The sequence below is a fragment of the Neltuma alba genome, unplaced genomic scaffold, assembly GCF_004799145.2.
Source record: "Neltuma alba isolate B1F8T4 unplaced genomic scaffold, ASM479914v2 tig00010370_pilon, whole genome shotgun sequence".
Taxonomy (NCBI): domain Eukaryota; kingdom Viridiplantae; phylum Streptophyta; class Magnoliopsida; order Fabales; family Fabaceae; genus Neltuma; species Neltuma alba.
The window spans coordinates 320,678-347,823 of NW_021635275.1; the positions used below are offsets into that span (position 1 = coordinate 320,678).

Sequence of the window (27,146 nt, forward strand, 5' to 3'; positions counted from 1 at the left end):
AGAATAGTGGGATCTTTTGGAGAGGACAAGAACATGTGTATGCCATAAAAGCAAGGTGTTGCTTAGCCGTGCAAGTATGGAGGACATGTTTCGGTGTTCTGGAATGGTGTCCCTAGGTTGGGTCCCAACCCTAGCTATAAGGGAAGGAGGAAAAAAAAAATTAATAGACAGCCTTAACCTGATTATATGCTTAAGAAATATGTTAGCAGTAGTTATGTTGGTAGGGTGAGTCTCGTGGTAAAAAAAAGAGTGTTTTTTTAATGCAAAAAAAGAGTTATATAAGAGTTATTTAACTAATTTTGACAGGTTAAAAAAATTAAATTATTTAATTTTAATAAATGTAAGATGGTTTTACTAAAATTTCTTGATGTTACGGTTTACATTAGATTATATCTAGATTAATTTATTTGAAAAATGATGAATATAAATAAAAATGGATTAAGTTTTTGTATGAGCAAAATTAATTTCCTAACTCCTCAAAATGGCGGGTTGGCTTTTATGCAAGTCTATTAAGTATATTGACCTTTTATGCAAAACTGATTAACACGTGGGACCTCTTATTTATTTCTGAAGGTGACTCATTACCTTTAGTGAAAGAACATGTAAAAGGGCATCATAGGAAAGAAAATTTTAACACGGGAGATAATAATAAATGATATTTTAATCAAGATATATTTTTAGGTCGTAATTGTAAAACTCATTTTAGAGTACACTACAAAATAAGTTGCATTACAAAATGAATCATTTACTTGGGACTGAAAGAGCAAGTAATATTTAGGATGGCTGAAAATATTTAAAAATAGAAAAGAGAGAAAATTATTTATTTGATATTGAAAATTTTATAACGCAAAGTTATCTGAAATTTGTTCAAGGAGCTAGGTCTTTGAGCAGGTTCAACTTTAATGAATAAAACTTTTTTTGACCATGGACAACATATTTTCAATTATTAGTAGATGTCTTCTGCTATGCTTATTTTTGTGAGTTTTGCCCACTATCAACATGCATCTTCACGAACCGAACTAGTCAATTATTGTTAGAGCTGAATACCGTTGGATTAATCCAAAAAAAAAAAGAGTTAAGAAATCATTAAATTCATAAAATATTTTAAATTTACTTAATGAAATTTGTTTTCCCTCAGAATTCACGAGCGATCCCACTCCTGTCATCTTGCTCACTTTCCTCCAAAGATTAAATAGGGATAAAAAAATTTTTGGCTAAAAAATAAGGATAAAATTAAAAAAAAATCATTAAACACTCTATAAGAATTAAAAATTAACGTTATAATAAGGATACCTGACAAGTTGTGCTAGTAGAGTAGTACTCCTACACTGTTGTTTTCAGGTAAAATATGAAAATGAGAATTATAATGAGGTCCTAAGTAAAAAAAATAATTAAAAAATAAGTCTAAAAAATTATCATTCTTACTGTAGAACTTGTTGTTATAAACTGTTGAGATTATTATTAGGATTTTTTTATAATTATTTTTTTTCCTGTGAGACTCAATTATAATTCTCCAAATATGAAATTCAAAAAAGAGTGTTCCAAATTATCCCCTGAAGGCTGAAGTAGAGGACAGGATTGGGTCAGTCATAGTACCTCTGTGGCTGTGCTGTGTCCTCACTTGACTTTTGAAAATTGGGTCATTTGTGTATGGTTGGGTTTGAACCTTGGAACCAACGTCTTGCTTGGTCAGGTCATTTAATTTGAACACCTTTCGTAATATTGTACCAAATTTGCTCATTGAATTACGGAGACCTTATATAGTTCTCCCGGCGCCTACGCGTGGGAGTGAGAGTTCTCTCCTTTAGCACGTGAGAGTTCAGTTTAGGCATAACGGCCTATTGGCGGGAAAGGTGGTTAGGGGGAAGGGCGGCGATCGGAGGTAGCAGGTGTGTTACGGCGGCTTACTGGTGAAGTAATGGCGACGGGCGATAGAAGCAAGGAGGCAAACACCATTGATGTTCCATTAGTTTGGAATGAAGAAGAATCGAGGAATGTGTTGATCGGCAAGATCCTTTCGGAGAAGGAAGTAAGTAGAGCAATAGTTATGACTGTTGTGCAGAAGGCGTGGAATCTCTCCTCTGGTGTGGATGTGGTTTCGGTTGCGAAGAATGCTTTCTTCTTTAAATTCGCTGATGATGTGGAATTTAACCGGATTTTGAGAGGTCGACCATGGTCGATCAATAGTCACGTATTGAATCTTGTGGAGTGGACCAAATTTATGGTCGTTGAGGACTGTGATTTTAGTAAGTGTCCGATTTGGATTCAACTGCACGGAGTTCCTTTAGAAGCAGCAAATCTGTCCAATGCTATCAGTATTGGAAATCAGATTGGTGATGTAGTAATGGTGGAGGATCCTAATTACAACAAGCGTATGCTTCGTAGTTTTTTGCGCATACGAGTAATTTTGGATCTTAGGACGCCATTGGTTGCTGGATTTTGGATGTTGAAGCCTAACGGGGAGCAAACCTGGATTTCTGTGAGGTATGAGAAACTTCAGGATTTCTGTTATCGTTGTGGAAATGTTACTCATGATTTTCGTAGCTGCAATTTGCCAAGACTAATGTCAGTGCCAGATCCTGAGAAACCACGCTATGGTAAATGGACTACTACTGAGCAGGTAAAGACGCTAGAGGATACGCTGTTTGTAACCAGAGAGGGATGGCATGAAATAAATGTAAAGTGGCAGAGGACTAAGGAGAGCAAGAGGAATTTACAGAAAGAAACTACCAAGAATGAGAATATTTTCTCACTCTCGGTGGAGAATAAGGAGGAAAGAAGTAATGTGGTTCCTGAGATGAAGGAGAGTTTGAAAGAAAAGCTGAGAGATGACTCTGTTGAACCAAGTATAAACAAAGATGGTGATAGTTTCACTGAAAATGTTGACATAAACCTAAGGGCTTCAAAGGCAAACAATTATGAAATTGGATCTAGCTCTGGACTGGTGAAAGACGACCTTGAATATGCCTTTGAGGACACTGTGGAAAACTGTGGTTACAGTGTTGAATTGCCTCCTGAAGAAGAAGTAGGAGAGCAGGCTTTGGTGCTTTATGTGAAACAGGATCTACATGAGGTGATGGAGAGTTTCCAAAGGCTTGGTCTGAAGCGTGAGGCTGAAGAAAATTTGATTTCTGATCTGAGTAAAAGGAGAAGAATTACTGAAGTGGTATGTGAGCAACCTTCTATTGTTACAAATTTTGCTAGTAGTCTAAGAAAAACAAAAATGAAGATAAGGAAGGCTGCTTTAAAGAGAGAAAGGAAGAAGTTTGTTGTGAAGACTCAAGAGGTAAATCATTATGATAGGAAGGAGGTTGTTGAATTTGGTGATGCTGAAGGCATGGGTGGCTGGCCTCAAACAGCCCCCATGGAGCCATGAAGCTACTCTCCTGGAACTGTCAAGGTTTGGGGGCTGCCTTGACAGTCAAAAATCTTAAGGACTGCAATAGAAAGTTTAAGCCCTCTGTTATGTACTTAATGGAAACTAGAATGAGAAGTAAGAAGTTGCAGAAAATTAAAAGATCCTGCAGATTGGAAAATGAGTTTTATGTTGAGCCTCAAGGTAGATCTGGTGGTCTAGCACTTTGGTGGAGTGAAGGTATTGACTTTGAATTTCTATTTCATTCACGGAATTTGATTCATGTTAAAGTGAGCTCTACTGTGATAAATATTCCTGAATTTATCACATTTGTATATGGTGCCCCTAAAGTTGAAGATAGAGAGGTAGTTTGGAGAAGGCTGAGATCCATTGCTAGGAGTGTTAGTGGACCCTGGCTGTGTGTTGGAGACTTCAATGAGGTAATATCTCAAGAAGAGAAGGAAGGTGGCAGGCCTATCAATGTGAGAAGGGTCATGAACTTTCAGATGCTCCTAGATGACTGTGGCCTCATTGATTTAGAATTTAAAGGTGCCAAGTTCACTTGGAATAATAAGAGGTGTGGGGGTGCCAACATCCATGAAAGAATCGACCGTGCCTATGGCAATATACTGTTTAGGGAATTTTTTTGACAAAGCCCAAGTTTTTCACTCTGAACCTATTGGGTCTGATCATCATTTGGTATTGGTTGATTGCTGTTACCAAGATGAAAAAGTCCCTAGAATGTTTAAATTCAATGCAGCTTGGGTAGAACATGATCAATACGTAAGCATGATAAAGGAGGCTTGGAGGTATAAAGAGAGACGAATGATGAATAGAATGGATGAATTTGTTAGAAGACTGAGTAACTGTAGAAAGGCTTTAATCGATTGGGATAAGAGGGAATTCCCTAACAATAGAAAGCTTATTGATGAGCTACGACTAAAGCTTAACGACTACCTTGAAGGTGTGTGGTCTGAGGAGAAGGCTTTACATGCAGAAAACTTGATGAAGAAAATGGAAGAGGCTTGGGATAGGGAAGAGATATTCTGGTGGCAAAAGGCAAGATTGAGCTGGATCAAACATGGGGACAGGAACACTAGATTCTTTCACAATACTGTAATTCAGCGCAGACTAAGGAATAAAGTTCTCAGACTGAAATCTAATGATGGAGTTTGGGTGGAAGATTCTGAAAGGATCAATAGCATGTTTGAAGATTATTACCAGAAGCTTTTTGATTACAAGAGAACTGAGCAAGTGGAGGAAGTTCTAAAGTATGTAAAGAAAGTAGTGACTGATGATGAAAATTGGCTACTGACTAGACCCATTACTGAGAAAGAGATTGAACTAGCTGTGTTTGACTTGGGCTCTACAAAGGCACCAGGGCCAGATGGATTCACTGCTATGTTTTATCAATCAGCCTGGAGTGAAGTAAAGGAGGAAGTATGCAGTATGGTAAAACAATTTTTTGATGGTCACACTGACCTCAAGAAATTAAATCTTACTCATATAGTCTTGGTACCGAAAATTGAGAAACCTGAAGTTGTAAGCCAATTCTGTCCAATTGGGCTTTGCAATGTCTCCTATAAGATTATTGTAAAAATCATGACAGCTAGAATGAGAGGCTTAATGAGTAAATATATTTCTGAGCAACAAAGAGCTTTTGTGGCAGGAAGATTGATTCAAGATAATGTGATCCTTGCTCATGAAGCCTTTCAATATTTGAAGAAGAGAAAGAAGGGTACTAGAAGTGATCTGGCACTAAAAATCGATCTGAGCAAAGCTTATGATAAAGTGGATTGGGTCTTCCTCATGGAAGTCATGTTGAAAATGGGTTTCTGTTTGCAGTGGGTGAGATGGGTAATGGAGTGCGTTACCTCTGTTGATTTTGATCTCTTGGTTTCTGGAAAGAAGGTTGCAAAAGTGTCTCCAAAAAGAGGAATAAGGCAAGGGGATCCCTTATCCCCTTACCTGTTTATTATCGTGGCGGACGTCCTCTCTTTGATGGTTCAGCACCATGTGAGTAATGGGGATCTAAAAGGTATGAGGTTGTCAAGAGGTGGACCTATCCTCTCCCATTGTTTCTTTGCTGATGATGCTCTTTTCTTCCTAAGGGCTCAAAAGGAAAACTGTATGATAATGAAAATTATCTTGGAGATGTTCAGTGCGGCTTCTGGGCAGGAAATGAACCTAGACAAGTCATGTATCTTTTTCTCAGCTAATGCAACACAAGTGTGTAAAGAGGAGGTTGAACAAGCTTTGGGAATCAAAGCTACAAATGATCCTGGAAAATATTTGGGTCTACCACTGCTATGGGGAAGATCGAAAACTGCTGCACTTAATTTTGTAAAATGAAAAATAAGTAAGAAATTGCAAGGATGGAGGCAAAAACTGTTAACCTTTGCTGGGAAAGAAGTTCTGATAAAGGCAGTGGCAAACTCAATACCGGTGTACCCAATGTCTAGTTTTCTTTTTCCTCTGAAGTGCTGCAAGGAGATTGATAGATTGATATCTGACTTTTGGTGGGGCCAGAATGAGAAGGAAGGCAGGAGAATTCACTGGAAGAAATGGGAAGTGATGACTGATGCTAAAAGGGTTGGTGGAATGGGCTTCAGGAGTTTCCAAGCTTTTAATAAGGCTTTACTAGCAAAAACAGCTTGGAGAATCATAAAGAATCCTAATGAACTATGGTGTAGGATTCTGAAAGGAATTTATTTTCCTAACTCTGACTTTATGAATGCTAATAAAGGTGGCAAGGCTTCGTGGTGCTGGTCAAGTATTATTGAGGGCAGAGAACTTCTGAAGAAGGAATTGTTTTGGAAAGTTGGAGGAGGAAGTGAAGTCAGGGTGTGGTGTGACAGATGGATTCCGGGCCTCCCAAACGAGAAACTAAACTGTGATATAGTGAGTGATGAAGACAAAATGCTGAAAGTTGCTGGTTTAGTTAAGGAGGGCAGATGGGATCTTAGTGCTATTGCTTCAAGAATCTCTGCTGAAGAAAAAGAGAAGATTTTACAGATAGAAATCCGTCTTTCTAATAGTAAGGATGAGGCAATTTGGTTGAAATGCAGGGATGGAAAGTATAGTGTTAAATCTGGCTATCATGTTGCTAAGGAAGAAGTGAAAGGAAATCGCACAGTCTCAAAGCCTGGCAACTCCCATCTGATTTCCAAACAGCTTTGGAATTTGCTATGGAAGTTACATACCCCTCCAAAAGTTAAGCATTTCTTGTGGCGCATGCTTAATGATGCTTTAGCAACTAAAGCTTCCCTCTACAAGAGGAAATGTGCCTCAAATGAGCTTTGTTCAATCTGTGGTTTGGAAGCTGAAACAATTGAACACCTGATATTACTTTGTCCTTGGGCAAGTAGATGCTGGTTTGGGTGTTCGCTATCCTTGAGGATTGATAGGTCACAGATTACTAGCATCAGGAAGTGGTTTGAAGATCTGATGTTAGGAAATAAAGAATTGAATGAAGAAGAAAAGGCTTTAGTTGCTGCTCTTTGTTGGGGTATCTGGAAGGCTAGATGTGATTGGGTTTTCAATGAGGATAGCATTAATGGTGAGAAAGTAGTGACTATGGCTTCTACGTTGGTTAATGAAGTATGGAGTGTGAAGTCAGTTTCGAACAATAAAGTAAATGGTAGACAAGAGGCAAGACCTGCAAGGAATATTCAGTGGAATTTACCAGAAGTAGGCACGGTGAAGATAAATGTTGATGGTGCTTTTCTTAAACAAAATGGATGTGCTAGTATAGGAATTGTTTGTCGAGATAGTGCAGGATGTTTCTTGGGAGGTTATGGGAAGAAGCTTGTGGCCCAGACTGCTTTGGAAGCAGAATGCCTGGCATTTAGAGAGGCAGTTTTGATTAGTAAAAAGTTCAAAGAGTGCAAGATTTGCATTGAAACTGATTGTGAATTTCTCTTTAAGCAAATTGCTATGTCCTCTACTGAAGGTTTCGAATGGCAATGTACCTCTGTGTTAACTGAAATACTGTCACTAATTGAGAATAGGACAGAGATTGTGGTTTCCTTGGTATCTCGCCAAGGTAATGGTGCTGCAGACTTTATAGCAGCTTCTTGTAGAAGGGGGTTGGCACCCAATGGGTGGCTGGCAACAGTTCCAACTCCTTTGGAGGATATCCTTTTGGCTGATTCAATTGGTTGCGGGAAAAAGGATAGCATGGAGGTACAGAATGATTTGTTCAGTCGGTCTGGAAGAAATGGAAGAACTTCTCAATCTGATGTGGCCTATACTAATCGGGTTGGTATTGGTTGATGCCTCATTTCTGTTAGATAGTTTGTTTTCTGTTGTGTGAGGTGTGTGTAGGCTTGATTGTTAGTTTGTGTGTTTGTTTTTTTTGGTGAGTTTTTTGGTGGGCTAGGTTTATTGTTAGATTTTCTTGAGTGTTTGTTTTTGGCTTCGGCTATTGGTGTTTGTACTCTTTTTTGCTATCAATAAAATGGACTCTGTTTTGTCAAAAAAAAAAAGAATTACGGAGACCTTGTACCGTACAAAACAACTTCTTTTCATACAGTTAATTAGGAAATTTATTTCAATTTTAAATATACGATTCTAATATTTTATATGCCCTATATTTATATTCATTATTATGTTAATATAATTTTTAGTTTTTTAAATTTGGTTTTATTTTGGTTTTAGTTCTTTAAGTTTTAAATAATAGGTTTGGTTTCTTTAGGGATAAAATGGTCTAAGTTTTTATTATATTATAGAAAATAATATTTTAAATAAAAAGAAATTTAAGGCACCAAAACCTATGATTTAAAATTTGAAGGATTAAAACCAAAACAAGAGTAAACTTGAAGGATCAAAATTTATATTAACCTTTTATTATTTTTGCTTACATTATCCATATTAATTGCACATTTTTTTTAAAAAATGTATGAGGTTAGTTTTTAATATAAATAATTAAAAATTTTCATTCTAAAAAAAAACTAGCCCACAATGTTAAATAATTAACCTAACTAATTTATTTAATTTATTTAATAAATTAATTAAATAATTTTTACTTAGAATAAGAAAAAAATAATGAAGGGAGAAAAGGTCAAGCCAAACATCATCATAGTGTCAGCCTAGCCCTGCTATCTTAGTCAAAATTATGTACAATTTATACACAATAATGTATAATAAGCATCATAAACAAATTTCTCGAAATTTATATAAAATTTCAGTAATCTCTTAAATTTATACAGTACTACTTCCTGTTCTAAGTATAAGAACTAGTTGATTAATTTGAAAAGATTAAGAAAATAAATTATGTTAGTTATTTGTAATAAATATGTATTGTTTTTCCTAAAATATCTTTACTAATTAAATTTATTGATTAGAACTACCATTATTAGAAGGACTATCTTGAAAAAAATATATAAATATAAGAGTCAAAATAGATTAGAGTACTATCTTTACGACAAAAATAAAAGTCAAATAAGGTTTTATATTAAGTATATGAGGTAGTACATTTCAATCCCTTAATTATTAATATCATTAATTTTATTTAATATAAGCTGCTAATTGAACAAACTTAAATGATAATCGTATAATTAAATATGCTAACAAAGCATACTCAAAACTCCAATAGATTTGGTAGTTCATCATTTGCCTTATTACTCATCAAACAAATGAAACAAAAGAGGATATATGAAAACGAATCCTTAGGGATTTATTTTTTTAAAAAAATATTTCCAATCCTTTTTGTTGCCCCCTTCCTAATGCTTTCGCTTTATTCGTGTTCTTCATAGGATGAAGGTCTTGTTATTTCCATTGGTTTGCTACGCGTCGTTGTTTGGTTGTCATATCTCTGATTTTTTTTTTAAAAAAATATTTGCGTATACGATATAAAGGTGACAAGACATTTTTGTTAAAAAAAGCAGAGGTAAAATTACGCGAAGTGTTTTAAAAATGTCTGCTATATAAAAATTTTAAACCTCATGTTTATTTCGATGGTGTAAAGATTTGTCCTCACTCCTCAATTGAAACAATTCTTACCTTTTTGGTCCTCAATAATTTAAATTTATGATTATGACTATATTTTCACAAAATATGAAAATGACGTCTCCATCTTTATTTATTTATTTTTTTGTTTATTTTATGATTCTTTCGGATATATATTATAGAGAAGAACTCTATTACGTAGTCCTTTTTTTTTTTTGAGTGGATTAGTGGTTAGCACAAATAAATAAATAAATTTTTTGAGTAAGTGAGAAGCATATATCATGAAGGTTGCTCAACAACATGGTGTCCCATTCCTCAGATCTAGTAATTGAAATTAAGACTTGTGTATTGTTTATTTGTTTCATATAAAAGTCCCGTACATAATTTTTTTGGGCTAAATGCATGATTTTTTTCCAACTTGTGTACTAAACACATAACTTCCCTTAATAACTTTGTGGCTTAGTGACGTTATAATTTTAATTCCACTTAACACACTGTTAATACAAGCCCCATTAAGTAAAATGAAAGATGTTACTTTTCCTAAACTTGATTGTAGAATGTCGTCTTCTCTTTCAAAATACTACTTGAAAATTTAAATTTAAACTACGTTCGAGTTACATATATTACCTATGAATACTGATTTTTTTAAGCGAAATTTTTTTTTTTGGGTGGAAGGAAAATTTTTGTAACAAAATGGAGAGAGGTATGCAAACATATGGGGAAAAAAATGCTTGGTATCCATAAAAAGAAAAACAAAATATTTTACTTCATGAAGTTTGGTAAATTGAGAAAAAAAGAGAAGGATTAAAAATAATTTAAAGTGGAAAAAAACTAAATTGCTCTTGACTCTTGATTATATTAAAACGAGTTAATTTTTTTATCGATCTAATCTAATATTTAATGCTCTTTGGTCATGTTTATGGGTTCCTCATCATCTCTTTCTTAGTCACTAAGGAGAAGTGTTATACATAATATTTAAATTAGAAGGTATCAGTCAAAGCAGGCGAGCCATTATCATTTAAGTAGGTGGTATGTGATTTTTGGCCAAAAGAAAAAAGAAAAGGTAGGTGATAGGGTTTTAGTCAAAGCACTTGTGTGATGAATATTGATAACAATTGGAAATTAACTTTCATCTGTGAAACCCCGTGATTGTCAATTCCCATTAGCTTTTTTTTTTAAAAGAAAAAAATTTGGACGAAAATGTCTATTATAATTTTAATGAATGATAAAAGACGTGATTTCGTCCATTTAAGTTAGGGTGATCAGTGGTAAGAGTTCTTAACTTGTTCCTTCAATATATAAATAATTGGAAGTTTCAACTCACAACACTTTTAAATGAAGTAAACTTATTTAAAAGAGATTTTTCTTCTGCAATCTATAGTTTATACCTTGACATTTTCATATTAGCAATAAAATTTAAAGTAATCTTTTATTTAGTTTTCCGTGTTTAGAATGTATAAGTGTCATTCAACTTAAAACCTACTTTTTGCTAAAATATATATAAAGGGAGTATTTACGCCACTAAATTATGAAGTTATAGAAAAAAATTAGGGAAAACCATATTGGAGGTACCTATATTTTTTCTCAATTTTCAATTTGATACCTATGTGTTTTTTGTTCTTAACTAAATCTTTAATTTTGCTCTATTAACATCATTAATCCTTATGTAGAGACTAAAAATATCAATAGAACAAAGTTATAAGAGCTAATGTTGCTAAAAAGATAAAATTAAATGTTTAATTAAAGGGGAAAAAACACATAGGTACTAAATTAAAAATTGAGAGAAAGTATAAGTACCTCCAATATGGTTTTCCCAAAAAATTAAGTTAGCGACTTATGATGATCAGAAAATGATATACATCAATGATCTTGAAATCTAATGGCGTAAATATTTTTCTGGAAGAAAGATGTTAAAGCTTGGATCGCACTCATAATTTTAGTCATTAGTGTTTACTCGAATGATTTTTGTGCAAACCCTGGCGTGTTGGATTGACTGGTAGGAGTCATTTGGATTAACCGGTAGGAGTCATTCTAATTTAATCACGAGTCTCAAGTTTGAGGTGTGAGAATGCAACACTCGAGAGGTCAGGGGAGCCAATCCTGAGACATGAGAATGCAGCACCCGAATGGCTAGTGATGCCAACCGTAATGGTCCCTATCATGCCTAATAATTAAAAAATGGTAAGCAGTGCAACCAACACAAGACCTAGCTAATTTATTTAATTAAAAAACCTATGTACATGAATAATTCAACACGTGAACAGGTGACCTTCTGAGAAGGTCGGCTTCCTCCGATAAATTAATCAAATCTGAACAACAAAATAATGCTTAGCAAAACGTGTTCAAACTTCAACTAACAAGCCCACATTCAAAATATCCATGTCTAGTTGACTATTCTCCTTTTCTGTATATATACACACACACTCGCACCATGATCTTCAGCTTTCATCAAGCTTTTTTTTTGAGTGAAAGCTTTCTTTGATTAAGCTTTAATTTTCAGTTCTCATCATATATATAAAACGATTCAAGTTCAACAAAATCCAACCATGAATCTTTCATTCTCAGCCTTATCATCAGCTTAATCATCATCTGCAATTCTTCCACTGTCAAACAAACGAATATCATCAAGGCCTGCGAGGGTTTCTGTGATTTCATGTTCTTCTTCTTCTTCTGCCTCAACCATCACCATGAATACTGAGAAGACCTGCAACTTCTACAAGCTTCTGTCTTTGAGCTCAGAGGCCGCAACCATGACCGAGATCAAGCAGGCCTACCGGTCCATGGCGCTCCGGTACCACCCCGATGTGTGCCGGCACACCTCGGAAAGAGAGGAGTGGACGAGGCTGTTTGTGCAGCTTAATGCTGCGTATGAGACCCTGTCGAATCCCCAACTTCGTGAAGAGTATGACTACAATGTTCTGGGATTGAGAAGGAAGACGGCCGCGGCGGCCGCGGCGGCGAGTGATGAGGTCAGTTTGAGAAAGAGTAGGTGTGAGGACCAAAAGAGAAGGTCTAACAGAAGTTCCATGAGAACACAAAGAATGAAACACCGCAATTGATTCATTTCTTACCACGGATTATTATTTTCAAACTGCAGATAATTTAATGCTTGTTAATTCTCTGTAACTATCATTCATCTGTTAGGTACATAATTGTCAATTCATATATATATATATATATATTACAGGCAACTTCTAAGGGATAAAGAAAACTGACATTATAATATATCAAAATGACCATCATTATACATTGTAGCTTTATTTACTACTGCGTTATGTATCTCCAATGCTACAATTGAAATATAATTCTTGTTCTATAATTTCTTTAATGGAAGTTGACATATCCAGAAACTAACGGTAGCTTGACCTAAGAATCAGGGTAATTCAATGTTTGGACCAAAGGTTGCAACAGCATCAGCTACTGTTAGAAAAATCTTATCTTCCCCAATTAAGTCTGTGAATTTTGATGCACAAAACTTCTCCATTACTACCGTCCCAGGGTTTGCCAAAGCAAGCTGTGAGAAAAGCCACACAGAAACATTGTCAATAAGCATAATGAAGACCTAGAAAAGATGCTAGTAACCTAACAAAATGATCGGTTTAATACAACTTCATAGTCTTTTTTTTTTAATTTTTATTTTTTTGGGGTTAAATTGGCCAGTTTAATCTGATTCTAATAACATTGATCCAAAAATACTACAATTTCAACCACAACAAAGTTTTATCCTATTAAGTGAAGTCAATTACATGAACCCCATTCCATCTGAAACCAACTCTTCCAATAGGATTTTAATAAGGAGTTTTTCAGTTAATGACTTTCCTAACTGTATTTCTTGGCCTCCCTCTACCTCTCTTCATAGGGTCAAAGATTATCTGCTCACCTCTCCTTAATGGCGCCTCGAATAGACTTCTCCGAAAATGACCAAACTATCTTAAACAGTAGGACATTGATGATGCAGAACAACCTAAAGATATTACTTTTAGGAGATACTAAAAGAATTTACCTTGACCTCTCTTTTCTGAAGGCTCTTGTACAACTCTTGCAAGGCGCGAATGCCACTAGTGTCAATGTCAGTCACAGCTGCAACAGTATTGTGATTTCACCAATTAATTACTTAACTAATACCAATTTGATTTAATTGATTGATTGATTGACTTCGAAAGAAAGCCTTACGGGACATCTCAACAATGAGATATTCTGTTCTGGGAAGGTTGTTTTCTTTCTTCTTTACATCTTCATCAATGAGACATCTCAGAATTCTGCAAACGTTGATTCAGCCATCCATGAACCCTCTATTTATCTGTTAACTAACTTTTATACTGTCTTCACATTTCTTATTGAAGTTGGGAAAAATCAAATTAATCACCTCTCCTTGACGTAGTTGGAGTTTGAGAAGTAGATTGCAGAATCAACTCTGATAATCAGCATGCCAGGAACCAGAGTTGCTTTTGGGTATTGTTGAATGTTCCTATAAACTGAAGTTTCTGGAACCCTCCCAAGTACTGCTGTTCTTGGCCTTGTTACTTGTAGAAGAATTTTTGCGAAAGATATAACCACCTGCAAAAAAAGTTAAGAAAATACTGCTTAAAAAGCATTATCAAGCAAACTCAATCCATAACAAGTACACTGATAGATTAAACCAATAATAAACAGACATATCTGACATTTTGAAGATGGCATTGTGGAAAACTCAGTTTAGAAAATCTTGTTTTTGCAAAAGCAACCTTTACTTACGTGGGAAAATACTGAGGTTTGAGGAAAAAAACCCAGTTCAGCAAAGGCAGCCAAACAAGCATTCGATACAAACTGGGTTTGTAAAATTGGTTTTGAACCTCCAAACTATTATCGAAACATAGCCTCAGCATTTCAAGATTGTATTCCACTAAACAAGTGGCAAACATGCTTACTGCAATAAGAAGGCCAATCACAACATTCTTGAAAATGACACCAAGGAAGGCTCCCATGCAAGCTATAAAGTCAAATTTGTCAATCTTCCAGAGCAGAACAGCAGCTTCTATGTCCACAAGGCCAATTACAGCAGCAATGATAATGGAAGACAGCACAGCAGTCGGGATGTACTTGAACAATGGTGTAATGAGTTCCAGAGCCAGCAATACAACTATGGACATAACTATGTTTGACGCAGCAGTATGGCAACCAGCCATGAAGTTCACTGCCGAGCGAGAAAAGGATCCTGCATCAACACCAGAAATGCACGTTAGGATGACACGTGACATGACAGCGTATCATCAGATATTTTTGAGCTCTTTCATACCTGTAGCTACATAACAAGAAGTGAGTGATCCAATAACGTTGATTGTTCCTATTGCCACCATTTCTCTGTTTCCATCAAGTGAATAGTCTTTCACCGCAGCAAAAGTTCTTCCAATTGCTATAGCTTCCTGCACTTTGAAAACTTGGCTTTGAATATCTTGCAGTGTTGTAAAATCAAAATGATTCTGTAGTTCACGAAGTAGAATCTTCTTACCGTGAGTGCTATCATACCAGTCACCACACCTATACGAATTCCAGGGCCAAGATACTTCCCGCTGAAGAATATTTCATTAGCTGATATTGGGTTTACGCCTTTTTGTACCTGCCTGGCCTGAAATACATAGTCTCATTATGATTTGAAGATTATCTAGCTTCAGAAGGCCAAATACGGAGTTAATACTTACAACCGGGACGCCCTTTTTGTCAGCGCGAGTAACATAGACGAAAAATGTGCACAATACAACGGAGATCAAGGGAGCAGTTGCGGAAAGCCAGAAGAATTTCTTGTTCTTTTTAGCCTGTCCATCACATAAGAAAACTTGAGATACTTTCATTGGAAGAATACAGCATTAGAAAGATCCATGAATGGAATTATTACCATGTGCTTGCTTGCTAGAAGGAAGGTCAAGAATGCTACTCCTATGACTATAGTCCGCCAGTTCCACTGCAAAAGCAGACAATATTGTTAGTGAGCTTTTGATTTTTGCTTCTAGAATTTTGTGCCTTTTACAAATGATAGTTGCAATTACCCCATGGTCTGCTCTACTAAAGACTGAGCCCAGGACAGAAACAATATCGGTCTTCTTGGTAAAATTGACTATGCCCAGTAACCCTTTAAGCTGTTGCAGGCAAATAGTAATGGCAGCTCCAGCCATGAATCCCACTATGGCAGCATGAGATAGGAAATCAATCAAGAAACCTAGTCTGTAATACGAGAAGATTTTCAGACAGAAACAGAGAAGAAGCAGTTCTGTTAAGAAAATTCTGACTCTACCCAAAAAGAAGACAGTACTAAGTACTGCATTTTGTTCAGACTTGCAGGTGAAGAGGTGTGTTAGAGAATATGAATTTTCACTCAACAGTTGAATTCATGCATGACAAGATGGTCAAGATGTATAGGAGAATCAGAATCATGAGATTTTGAGCACATACTTTAGGCACTCAGATTGCTGGCCAATTATGCAGTAACATACCTGAGAATCCCTACAGCCATTTGAGTGATTCCGGCAAAGAAGGTGGCTGTGAAAGCGAGCCGGAGATAATCATGACTCTTATAGTCACTAATCTCATCAGTGAGCATGCTTCCAAGCAAGAGGGACACCACGGCAACTGGTCCTATGGCAATATCTCTTGAGCTTCCCATGAAAGCATACACCAGAGGAGCTACAAAGCTTGAGTCTGCACAAATTGATGGGAGAACCCCGTAACCAAATCACATTACTCCCCTCAAGAGCCAACTTTTAGAAGGCTAGAAAGCATAGATAATGAGACCGACACATGATACAGGAGGGTACATGAAGCATGACCAATGACACAATAAAAGATACTCCCTAGTCCTTAATACAAGACTTATTTAGCTAATTTGATTAGATTAAGAAAGTTAGGTAAGTTAGTTAATTATAAGAAATACGACATATTTTTTTCTAAAATACCATAATCATTTTCTTTAATATCCTGCCTCTCTTATTTACTTGATTATGGTTGATGGAGTATCCATAAGGGTAATTTAAAAAAAATTGATAAATATGAGAAATAGGTCTCATATTTAGGACTAAAATTAACTTAATAATTAGGTCTTATATTAAGGATGGGGGAGTAATAACTTAGATTAGATTCTAATAATATTCACGGTTAAGTTAACTGAAAAAAAAAATGGAACACATAAAAATTTCACTGTTCAGTGTTGCAATACTGACTTTTCAAAACATAATACCCAAGCCCATCTTACAGACCAACCACCCCCGGGGGGGGGGGGCGCCAAAAACACAAACACCCTCGGGCGGTGGTTTGCTGGGAAAAAGAATACTCACATAGCGCATACTGAGGATCCAAATTTGCAAGCTTTGCATATGCAATATCCTGTGAAAAAGCAAATGAATTAAGTCCAAAACTAGAAACCAACGTTAAGGTGACACTGATATGAATAACATCACTCTACATCCAGACCTTACCTGAGGAATACAGAGTGAAGCAATGGTAAGTCCGGAGACAAGATCACCTCTGAATTTATGAAAACTGTAATCTCTTCCCCATTCAAGGATTGGAAAAACTGCTTTAAGTCCAAGAACAAGCTTCCTTGATATTGGCTTGTCGTTAAGATGGCATAAAGGATGGTCTGAGAAGAAAGTCTCCCTCGCTGCATCTTTAATCCCCTTCACAAGCTTTTGCTTTGGAGGAGCTCCCACCTTGTGAATATGCAAGGTATGATCTCCTTTCACGTGACTTGAAGCATTATTACTTCCCATTTCCTCCACTACCTTCATTTTCGCAAGCTCGGGCTAGGCCTGAGACGATTACCGGCAGTTAAGACCCGAAAATCAAACAGATATTATGCAGACAAGTGAATCATGTTAGCAGAGCCCTCTGCTACTCAGTCACCTTCTTTAAAACCTATAGAGTGTCTGCATTTTGTCATGTGAAGTTGGTGATTTCAAGAATCTTCCTTTTATCAAACACTAAACGAACATGAATATAGATGAAGATATAAGCTGTCTGAGATATGAACTTTTATGTATTTATGGTGATAGAAATGACAAGAACTGGCTGGCGGGGTCAAAGAAGTAGTGAAACACACTCACATTATACGACAAGGTTTGACCTCGGGGAACAAACAAGATTCATAGGCTAATGATTTCAAGAACAAACAGCACTTGGATGTGTAATTGATTATGGTTTGATACTACACTTTAAACTAGGGGCACATGAGTCAAAACGATGAAACAGCACAGAGAAGGATGGGAAACCAAAAAGAGAAGAAGAATTTGAGTTTGGATTTGCCTAGCTAGATAAGAATTTTGAGATTACTTGCTCTCTTCTCACATATTATTCTTATGATCATCATCATAATTATAATTGTTAATCTCTATTGACTTGAGAAACGCATATCTTTAGTGTTGGTGGTTCAAATGATTTAGGCTAAATTGGTTCAAATGAAGGTGGCTGTGATTGAGTCCAGGTTCACAAAATGCTCGTTCAATGAATGTACTACCTGATTTGTAATCTGATCTTTGAATTGCCACGAATAAAGGCAAGGAAGGAGAAGAATTGCATTTTCTTTGTTTAATTGAACAAGTGTTTGGTTTATTTGATCCGGCAGGAGCTTGCCAAGGAGCACTTATAGAGATATTGATGATAGCCACCAACTAAATCCTTGCATTTTCAACAACATTTAGATTTGCGCATTTGTTTCGTCCAAAAAAGAAAAAAAAAAAAAGAATTTGCACATTTGTAGGGTATAAGTCGCGTATATATTAATTAGATTTTGTGTAATATATGTTAAATACTGACGTATTAATTGATATTATTCTCAGAAGTTAGTTGGGGGGAAAAAGATTGTTGCATGAAAAAAATGATGCTTGACATGATTTTAGGAGTGATTAATTTTTTATCCAAAAGCCAATTTAAAGTTAAAGTAACTTTTTCTTTAAATTTAAACATTCTAAAACTGATTTTTCACCATATCATTTAAATAAAATGACTTTTTTTTTAATAAAAATTTATTTAAACACGAATTGAATTATATTAATTGCATTTGTTTAGCTTGAGTTTGTGAAAGTTAATTAAAATAAAAGTCATTTTTATCAATTAATAGTAGAAAAGGACAATAGACAATAGACAATAATATATATATATATATATATAAAAGGAATGATGCTTTCTATAAATGTTATAACCATCCTTGATGTCTAACCCTTTTTTAAGAAAATATTTTGCGTGAAGGAATTAACGGAGCCCATAAACTTGTATTGATTCATTATTAAGTAGGAAAAGAGGGTCCTCTTCGCCTTAGAAAATGAAGCCTTTTGACATTAAGGAGGAAATGTTACTAAACTTAGGGTGTCTGGCTATCATAAAAAGTATTTTTTAAAAATATTTTTTTCAAATCGAAATAAACTCGTCTACATATTAATATCGTCTATTGTAAAATACTTTTAAAATGATGATTTTGATTCCATCCAAATACTAATAAAATGTGTAAACTAAATATACTTTTTTATGAATTTTTATTAAAATATTAAAATATTATTATTTTTAAATTGATTTTTTTAATTTTATTAGAAATAATGTTAATATAAATTTTTTACTAAAATATTTTTCATTAATTCAGTTATTCAAATACATACTAACTAGAATATAGAATAACTTTTCATTTCAAAATATCTGAATATGTTTGGAAATTGGAAAAAATATGATTTCAATAAAATTTAACAAAATATAAGTAATTTCCTGGTCATGAAAACCACCCTATCTTAATTAATTTACGCTGACCCTTTGTTGAAACCAAAAGAAAAAATTTAACTCATCCGTTCAAAAAGACTGGAAGACGCCAGATCAAAAACTAATAGTAATAAATTGATTAAAATGCAAAGCAAGGCACCATCATCTCAAATAATAAAAAATAACCTCAAATTGAAGAACTCTCTTTCAAATTAAATCTATCAGGTTCATAAGAAGTCATTAATTTCTAAGTTTCAGCTCCCAGCGTAATTAATAAATCATCCAATATTTGTTACTATATTCTGTAAAAGTTAAGATATAGGCAAAAACTCGTCTCTCTCTTCTGTATTCTTAGTAACTCTCTTGTAATAAGGAAACAAAAGCATACTTTTGTTCCTTTACATATTTCAAGATAATAACAATATTTCTTATTTTTAAAATAAAAGCTATGTAGTTTATTTGAATAAATCAAGGAAGTCAAATAAATTAGTTAACGTAGTAAATGTGACATAGTCTCTCTAAGATACCTTTATTATAATAATGGGCAAAATACCCAAGAAAGAATCCTCTAAGCTTTGAACCAATTGCTATAATATTCCTCATCTTTAAAGGTTTGAATTAAAGATCATCATGTTTCATGTTTTAGTTATTAACCCCCATCGACTGTTGTTAAAATTGTGCTAAAGTTAATGTTTTTTATTTTTTCATGTCAACCTTTTATATTTTTTATTATATGCCATGTCATTTAAAAAATAACACTTATGATTAAAATTACTTAAAGTGAAATAATTAATTACTTTAAAAATATAAAATACTTAAATATTAAAAATTATTTAAAATATTTATTTGATTGAGTCCTTTTTAAATAAAAAATTATAAATTACTTCAAATTAAGTGTATTTTTAAATGACATGATATAAAATAAAAAATATAAAAAAATTTGACATGAAAAAAAACTGTTAACATTAACAGTTGTTTTAACAGCAAAGGGTTAATAATCAAAACATGAAACATTATACTCCTCCGGTCCTAAATATAAGACTCTTATACTAGTGTGCATCTTATATTTAGGATCAGAGGAGTAGTTTTTAATTTAAACTTTAAAAGATGAGGAAAGTTAGACAGCAACTAACTCAAAGTTCATGAACATTTTGTGTATTCTAGCTTAATATTAAATTATGTATTGATTTATAAGTTAAGTAAATTAATTTAAGGAAAAATTGTAAATATAAGACAGTATGTACTAAGGTTTATATTTTTATTAGGATCAAATTCAATGTTTAACTTTTTTTTGACCAGAAAATTCAATGTTTAATTAGTTCTTATATGAGAAAGTGAAAATATTAATAAACAAACACAGAGAAGTGCATGAAATATTTAAAAAATAAATTTAAAAAGAAAAAGATAAATATTTGAATCTTACCTTGTCTCTAACGTTTGAGAAGCTCTCGTATTCCTCCTCAATGCCTTTCAATTTTTCATGTGCTTTGGATTTGAATATAAATAGAGTGTCACACACACACACACACACACATATATATATATATATATGAGATCAATTTAATAAGGACACGATTATTTATAGTATTAATTTATTATTACAGAGTGATTTCGCGTAACAATAAAAAGCCAATTAATATATAAAATAATTTCTTAACCAAATCCTGCTCAGAGAGAGGGGAAAAATATCAAGGATTCATTTTCAAAACTATAGCTGGATGATGTTTGCTTACACTATGTATGGCTATTGAAATATAGACAGCTTATTTTAGAAACTCTTCACCGATGAAAAAGTTAATAAAAAATAATCTTTAAATAGATGATGGAAACGTTCAGTTTTATTGTATAATTCAATTCTAATTATCATAAAACAACAAAAGTCAATGATGTAGTTTGGCTTTATGTTTTTCATTTGGACGACATTTTAAATTAATTTTTCATATGCATTCAATCTTACGCAACCCAACAACTCTACTAATATTGTTTTGCCATCCTTTTTTTTCTTTTTGTTTTTTTTTCCAAGTTTAAGTTCGTCAATACAGGTTGACCTCAATCATCTCCTTCTCCTTTTGCTTTTTCTTCAGCTTCTCCTTCAAAAGCCAACATCAAAAAACAAAAAGTCTTTAGATGAACACAAACTCTCGCAGATCCACAAACACCCACTACAAAAAAATTGACTTTCCGCGGCGACAAAAGTCGCCGCCGAAAGTTTTTTGCTGCGACAAGTCGCCATTGAAAAATCGTTGCCGTAGCAGCCGTGGCTGAAAACTTTCAGTGGCGACTAAAAAGGTCGCCACTAAAAGATACTTTCAGCGGCGACTTTTAGAAGTTTCGACGGCGACAAACACTTTCAGCGGCGACATTTGTCGCCACCGAAAAGTCTTTCAGCGGCGACAAAAATCGTTCTAATACACATTTGGTGTCCCCGCTGAAAGTCCACTTTCAGCGGTGACTTTTTTTGTCGTCGCCTAAAGTCTGTTTATTTGTAGTGACTACAACTAGTCCAAGCACTCCACTGCCATTTCAGCTATGATGAGAAGTACTTTTGCATTCGTATGACCGGTGTCCAGTTCAATCTTTAACAATAAATAACGAAAAAGAGAGAGTTATAGTTAGAGGCTCTAACGGTCATATTGAGATGAGTAAGGTAAACATAAAGAGCGTCAATAATAGTGTTGGCAGTGACAAATTCGTAACCAATCCAAGAAAAACTTGCACCTTTAGTAAAGGAGTTTGAAACCATAATGAGTGTAAATTGTATTGGCACCATAAAAGGTTCCATGGGGGAGCATGATCGGTTAACAATGTTGGCTTAGTTGTCACTAAGACTGGAAACAGGCCAGACAGTTTGTCAGGGGTCTTATGATCTGGCCGGCATTTAGTTAGGCCTGTTTTCAAAAAGAAGCAGGTCTAAGCCTATTTGAAGGTCTATTTAATTTAACAGGCTATGCTTAGGCTCTCTAAGAAGACTGTTAAGCCTGTTAGGCAAGATTGAGCTTTTTAATGGTACTATTACTAGTGTGTACCTTTAATTTACTTTTTAATTTTAATATATAGCTAATGGCTTAATGCTTCCTTGGATTTTGAAGTTTAGTTGACAAGTGAAGATAAAAATATAATTTAAAATAGTAATATCAATAAATAATGTGATATTTAAATTTTAAAAATATAAATAAAATAGGAAAGAAAAATTTTGTTCCAAGAATGATAAATTAATTAACTTATATAGTATGTTAATTAAATTATGATACCCTCTTTATTCATTATAAAATTAATAATTTTTCTCTTTGTTTATTTGTCTTGATTTTAATTTTTATTTTGTACTTAAATTTAATCTTGTTCCAAATTTTAATATACAATTACAACTAGTTTTCAATAATATCCTTGCAAATTGTAATTAAGATTTAAAATAATACTTATGACACTAAAATATAAATAAAAGACAAGATTGAAAAATTAATTATTATGTACTTTTTTAATCTTTTTTTTGTATGTCACTATGTAATTTGAATTTTTTTAAAAAAAAAATACAGGTTTTAATACAGACTTCAGCCTAGGCTAGGTTGAAAAATAAACTTATAACAGGCCACAAGTCAAACTCAGGCTGATATGTTAAAAAACATGCCTGATCTATTAGGAACAAAATATGGCCCAGCCTGGCATCGCATGTTTTCATCCTTAGCTGCCATGAGCATTACCACGGTTGCATTCAATAGTTTGCAATTAAGTAGACATGTGAAAGACAGTTTTTTGGACGGTGATGACTGTCCTCAATTAAAATTCAGTGAGCTGTACTCATTCCTCCATTGCACGCACATTGCTCTTAAATTAGGCGAGTAGGGCCAAGCAATCACCCCTTTTGATACCGATGATATGATATTGATACCACTAATATGGTATATTGATGAGAAGCAGAGAGAAAAGAGAAAAAGAGGAAGAGCAAGAAAGGAGAAAAATAGGGAATGGGGCTTGCGAGGATAGGAACAAAGAGAAACAAGTGATATATGAAAGATAATTTTTCTTACTGTGCTTGATATGTGTTGAGAGTGTTCTGTATTATACTATTATGAACTAAAAGGATATATTATATACATACATAGATAATATTGTTTTAAATTCTTAATATAAGATCTATCTAATTAATTTGAATAAATTAATTGAAAAAATTAGTTCAATTGGTTATTTATTAAAAAAAATATCATATTAAATCATTTGCGTTGAAATTATAGTTTGATGTAAAAATTTTTAATACGTAATTTTAAAAAAAGATATGTATAGATATAAAATGAATTGATGTTTTATATTTATAATCAAATCTAACATCGAACTAATTTTTATATTAAGAGCAAGATATAGTATTATTTTTAAAGCATTGGATCAATCAATCTTACATAAAATTTTTTTGAAGCTTTGATTTTGAAATTTGGCTTAAAATTTAGCTTTTAAAGGGTCAAAATATCTTTGAGCGCTTAAAATATCTTTTATCCCTCTTCTGAAAAAGGAATTTATTATTTCTATTTTTTTTTGCTTTTCTAGTGTCATTTTTTGTGGCCCCTAAATATGAATGAGAATTACTCCTCAAAATTTGATTATTAATTAAATGTTATATTATCTATTATATGCTTATTATTATTTAAGGATAAGACAATTTTCTTTTTTATTAAATAATGGGTTTCACAAAACATGGGAAAAATTCTAAAAAATATCACCTAAATCTCAAAATCTCAAATAAAGAATTTCTACAAAAATATATTATCATTTGCTTTTCAAATGTAATTAATTTTTATTAAAGTATAAGAAATAAGACTAATTTAGAATTTTAAAATTTAAATAATATTTTTCTTGGGATTTTTTCTAATATATGTGTGTGTGTATCCGCTCATGTCTCTTTTAAAACTACTATTTGTAATAATGACTCAAATGAGATATGAAAAGCAAATTAGCAAACTAGTCCCGGTTTTTGCCCATTTTCGTGGAAATCAATTCACATATATGCTCCTCCCTCCGACCTAATAATAAGCGCCATTTTTCTTTTTTCTTCATTTCCAAATATCAATAAAACACGTTGGATTAGCTGACGTCTATAAGTAATATACCTTAGTTTCTTTCCAACTTTGCCCTCATTCCCACCGACATGCATGTGGCTTTCGACTTTTTGTAACTTCATATGCCTTTATTTTTTTTTTTGTGCGGAAATAATTGGACCCGACTCAATAATAAAAAATGTACGTAATGACAACAACATGTCATAGGAAATTATTGAGTATAACGAAGAACGTATAACAAATCAAACAAACACACACACACATAACATACATACATACAGATATATGTATATATAACCATATACTACCTCCGGTCCTTAATATAAGACCCTGTTTGATTTTTATTTTGGTCCTAAATATAAGATCCCAATCCATTTTGTCTCTCATATTTATACATTTTTTTTCAAAGTAGCCTTTCTAATAATAATAGTTCTAGTCAATGCACTTGATTAGTAAAGATATTTTAGGAAAGACAATACCTATTTAAGACAAATAATTAACTCAACTTACTTCTTTAATCTTCTCAAATTAGTCAACTAACTCTTATAATTAGGACCGGAGGTAGTATTATTCATCTATGAAGTGATGATTCCTGGGTCTGATACTCAAAGAAGCATCACGTGAAGGGAAAAAAGGGTACCAAATAATTAAATTTAAAACACAGATCGAAAGATGATCAGAGAGAAATTTGATCGATGAGATATTTCAAAGTGTGTATATATATATATGTATGTATATTAATTTAAAACTACTAAAACAGCAGCGATCTAGTATAACTTGTAGAGTTTGCATAATAATAATATGATGAAGGGGAAATGAGAGAATAGTAAATTAGCAAGGCCAGAACTCAGCCCTTTTGACCTTGGAGATGCTTTCAAGAACTCCCAAAGGAGATATGTGCCCCATCACTGTGACCCTCTTCGTCTCCAAGTCTATGCTAAATGATGTCACCCCTACACACGCACATGCCACTTCATGTTAATTACCATATGTATATGTATATGTATATTATATCACTCCATCAAATATATACACATAGACATGTGATCATATACTTTAATTCCCCCCCCCCCAAAGAACTACTCCCTATAGATCATTTGTAGATATTAAACTAAAAAGTATCACTCCCTCGGCTCCCATACAATATAAAATAAATAAAAAAAGACCATACTATTTATAAGTTAGGAGCATTATTAAGCTACGTCTGCTTACCACATATTTTTAGATAAGAGTTAGCTAAGAAGTAGTGTTTGAATCAAAAAACTAGTGGGTGTGAGAAAGTTAATATGGTACTTTTTCATGTCTGTTTAATTATTTATATAAAAAAAAAGCAATACCATATTATAAAAAGTATTTATTACAAATTTTCTTTTTTTTAATCCTCGTTAAAAATATATTTATCAATGAAATCAATTATTAATAATCAATGATTAATTATCAAATGAGGACATTTGAGATTTTTTTTTTACATAACTGGAGCATATTTTATTGAATTCAACTACTTTAATTATATTTTTTATTTTTGGAAATTAGCTATTTGATTATTATTATTATATAAAAAAGCAGCTGGGAGTAGTAGATGTATAATTCATCGATAAAATAGTTAATATGATTTGGTATTGGTAATTAATAATTAATTAAGCAAAAGCATTAGCACAAACATTGGCCAAAAAAAAAAAAGAATTATTGTACAAAGCAGATTTTTTGTACATACCTTCCATTTTGGAGAGATGCTTCTTAACTTTGCCAGCACAACCTTGACAATGAAGAGCCACCTTCATGACAACCACCTGCAAAACACAAATCATTAAATTCCTCACCTCACTGAAACCAACATAACTCTGTAAACCACCTTTTTCTTCAATCAAATCCTTCTTCACCTTCTTCATGAAGTTGGATTCTTCGCCATCAAAAATCGAGAATTTCTGTTTTCTTTGATAAGAGGAGAGAGAAGGAGAGAGAAAGAGAGAAAGAGAGAATAGGGTACATGAATAAAATAGTATTAGCTTCATCACGCAGAAAAAGACACACAAATCATTTTGCGTTCTGTGAGGAATATGCATGGGAAAAGCTCAAGGGCAAAGGCACGTGAAAGATCTTGGAATTCGACAGAACTGCACCAGAAGGATAAATTATGGAGAATCCTTGTTTTCTTCCTAGCTAGCTATCTCCTCCACCTGTGACCATTCTGGTATAGTCCTGTTCCTTTTGATCTAATAATAACAAGGCATTGATGAAGGAGAAGATCATGGAGGGGATTATTTTCTTACTTTAGTGCATTTAATCTTGTCTTGATTTTTAATTGGGGATCAAACCTTTGATCGCTATCTTGAGAATCATCAAAGGAAAATGCAGCTATATGTTACAACATGTGGGTGTTGCTTTAATAAAAATGAATTGAAGACTTGATCTAATACAGAATATTAAGCATTAATTACAATGAGCAAGATAAATCTGACCTGAAAGACTTGATCAGTTGGTGCTTGATGAACTGCCCTTGGCTCTTTTTCTTCATCTTGCCCTCGCTCCCTCATCTTCTGCTTGATCTTCGGTGCAGCAACAGCCAATGCTTTCTTATCAGCAGGCTCAAGCCTGCGAGTCTCAACAAGTTTGCAGTACTTGGGATAGTTGATGAGTCTGGTATCATCAAGAAAAATGCTTCTCTCTGGTCTTCTAGGCACTACCACCGACCGACGGTCAGCGGTGCTCATGCATACCGCAGTTGATGCCTGAGAGTGGCACATGAAACCCCTCCTCATTTTCCTGTTAGTGCTCTTTAGGCTCATCTTGGCGTACCAGAGCGATACAGATAGAGAATCTTGCAAGGAGAAGATGAACAAGCAAAATGGTGGACGGAAGGTGTAAGTTTAGTACAAGCTAAGTTTTTTTCAAGGTAATAAAAGTGGGTGTATTTTGAAAATATAGTTTCTTTATTCAATCTAATGCAAATATGATGATTATTAACTGAGAAAGAGTAGGAGAAAATGACAAGAGAATAGGAGAGACATGCTGTCATTATGACTTAGCTAACAATGGGTTCACTGGCAGTGTAGAGTCTTTTTGTCATTACATGTACTCTGCATATG

At 33.8% G+C, this 27,146-nt stretch overlaps 3 protein-coding genes across 3 annotated transcripts in view; 1 reads left to right on the top strand and 2 right to left on the bottom strand.

The window, feature by feature from the left end:
* Nucleotides 1–12,474, top strand: part of LOC114756047 (chaperone protein dnaJ 20, chloroplastic-like) — a 15,655-nt gene extending 3,181 nt beyond the window's left edge. Inside the window, exon 2 of the mRNA XM_028944963.1 lies at nt 11,792–12,474. Coding sequence (XP_028800796.1) covers nt 11,992–12,363 — 372 coding nt within the window. The 5' untranslated portion in view covers nt 11,792–11,991 and the 3' untranslated portion in view covers nt 12,364–12,474. The remainder of the gene's footprint in view (nt 1–11,791) is intronic.
* A 67-nt stretch (nt 12,475–12,541) lies between these two features.
* Nucleotides 12,542–17,068, bottom strand: LOC114756048 (high affinity sulfate transporter 2-like). The gene is made up of 13 exons (XM_028944964.1): nt 16,750–17,068; nt 16,609–16,657; nt 15,772–15,976; nt 15,328–15,502; nt 15,177–15,242; nt 14,983–15,096; nt 14,793–14,909; nt 14,580–14,706; nt 14,212–14,498; nt 13,671–13,861; nt 13,478–13,563; nt 13,308–13,384; nt 12,542–12,818 (listed from the first exon to the last, which is right to left on the bottom strand). The coding sequence occupies exons 1-13, from the start codon at nt 17,059–17,061 to the stop codon at nt 12,678–12,680; spliced, it is 1,947 nt and encodes a 648-aa protein (XP_028800797.1). The 5' UTR covers nt 17,062–17,068; the 3' UTR covers nt 12,542–12,677.
* A 7,823-nt stretch (nt 17,069–24,891) lies between these two features.
* On the bottom strand, nt 24,892–26,942 carry LOC114756056 (heavy metal-associated isoprenylated plant protein 3-like). Its single transcript, XM_028944968.1, has 3 exons — nt 26,520–26,942; nt 25,775–25,850; nt 24,892–25,013 (listed from the first exon to the last, which is right to left on the bottom strand). The coding sequence occupies exons 1-3, from the start codon at nt 26,844–26,846 to the stop codon at nt 24,892–24,894; spliced, it is 525 nt and encodes a 174-aa protein (XP_028800801.1). The 5' UTR covers nt 26,847–26,942.
* Between the last annotated feature and the right edge of the window lie 204 nt (nt 26,943–27,146).

Excerpts from the sequence above, each read along its gene's own strand:
- LOC114756048 (XM_028944964.1), bottom strand. The coding sequence starts at position 17,061 with ATGAAGGTAGTGGAGGAAATGGGAAGTAATAATGCTTCAAGTCACGTG. Across the intron at positions 14,499-14,579 it reads TTCTTGTTATGTAGCTACAG|GATCCTTTTCTCGCTCGGCA; the intron begins GTATGAAAGAGC and ends GTGTTGATGCAG. Across the intron at positions 13,385-13,477 it reads TCTCATTGTTGAGATGTCCC|CTGTGACTGACATTGACACT; the intron begins GTAAGGCTTTCT and ends ATACTGTTGCAG.
- LOC114756056 (XM_028944968.1), bottom strand. The coding sequence starts at position 26,846 with ATGAGCCTAAAGAGCACTAACAGGAAAATGAGGAGGGGTTTCATGTGC. Across the intron at positions 25,851-26,519 it reads CAACTGATCAAGTCTTTCAG|GTGGTTGTCATGAAGGTGGC; the intron begins GTCAGATTTATC and ends TGTGTTTTGCAG. Across the intron at positions 25,014-25,774 it reads GCATCTCTCCAAAATGGAAG|GGGTGACATCATTTAGCATA; the intron begins GTATGTACAAAA and ends GTGCGTGTGTAG.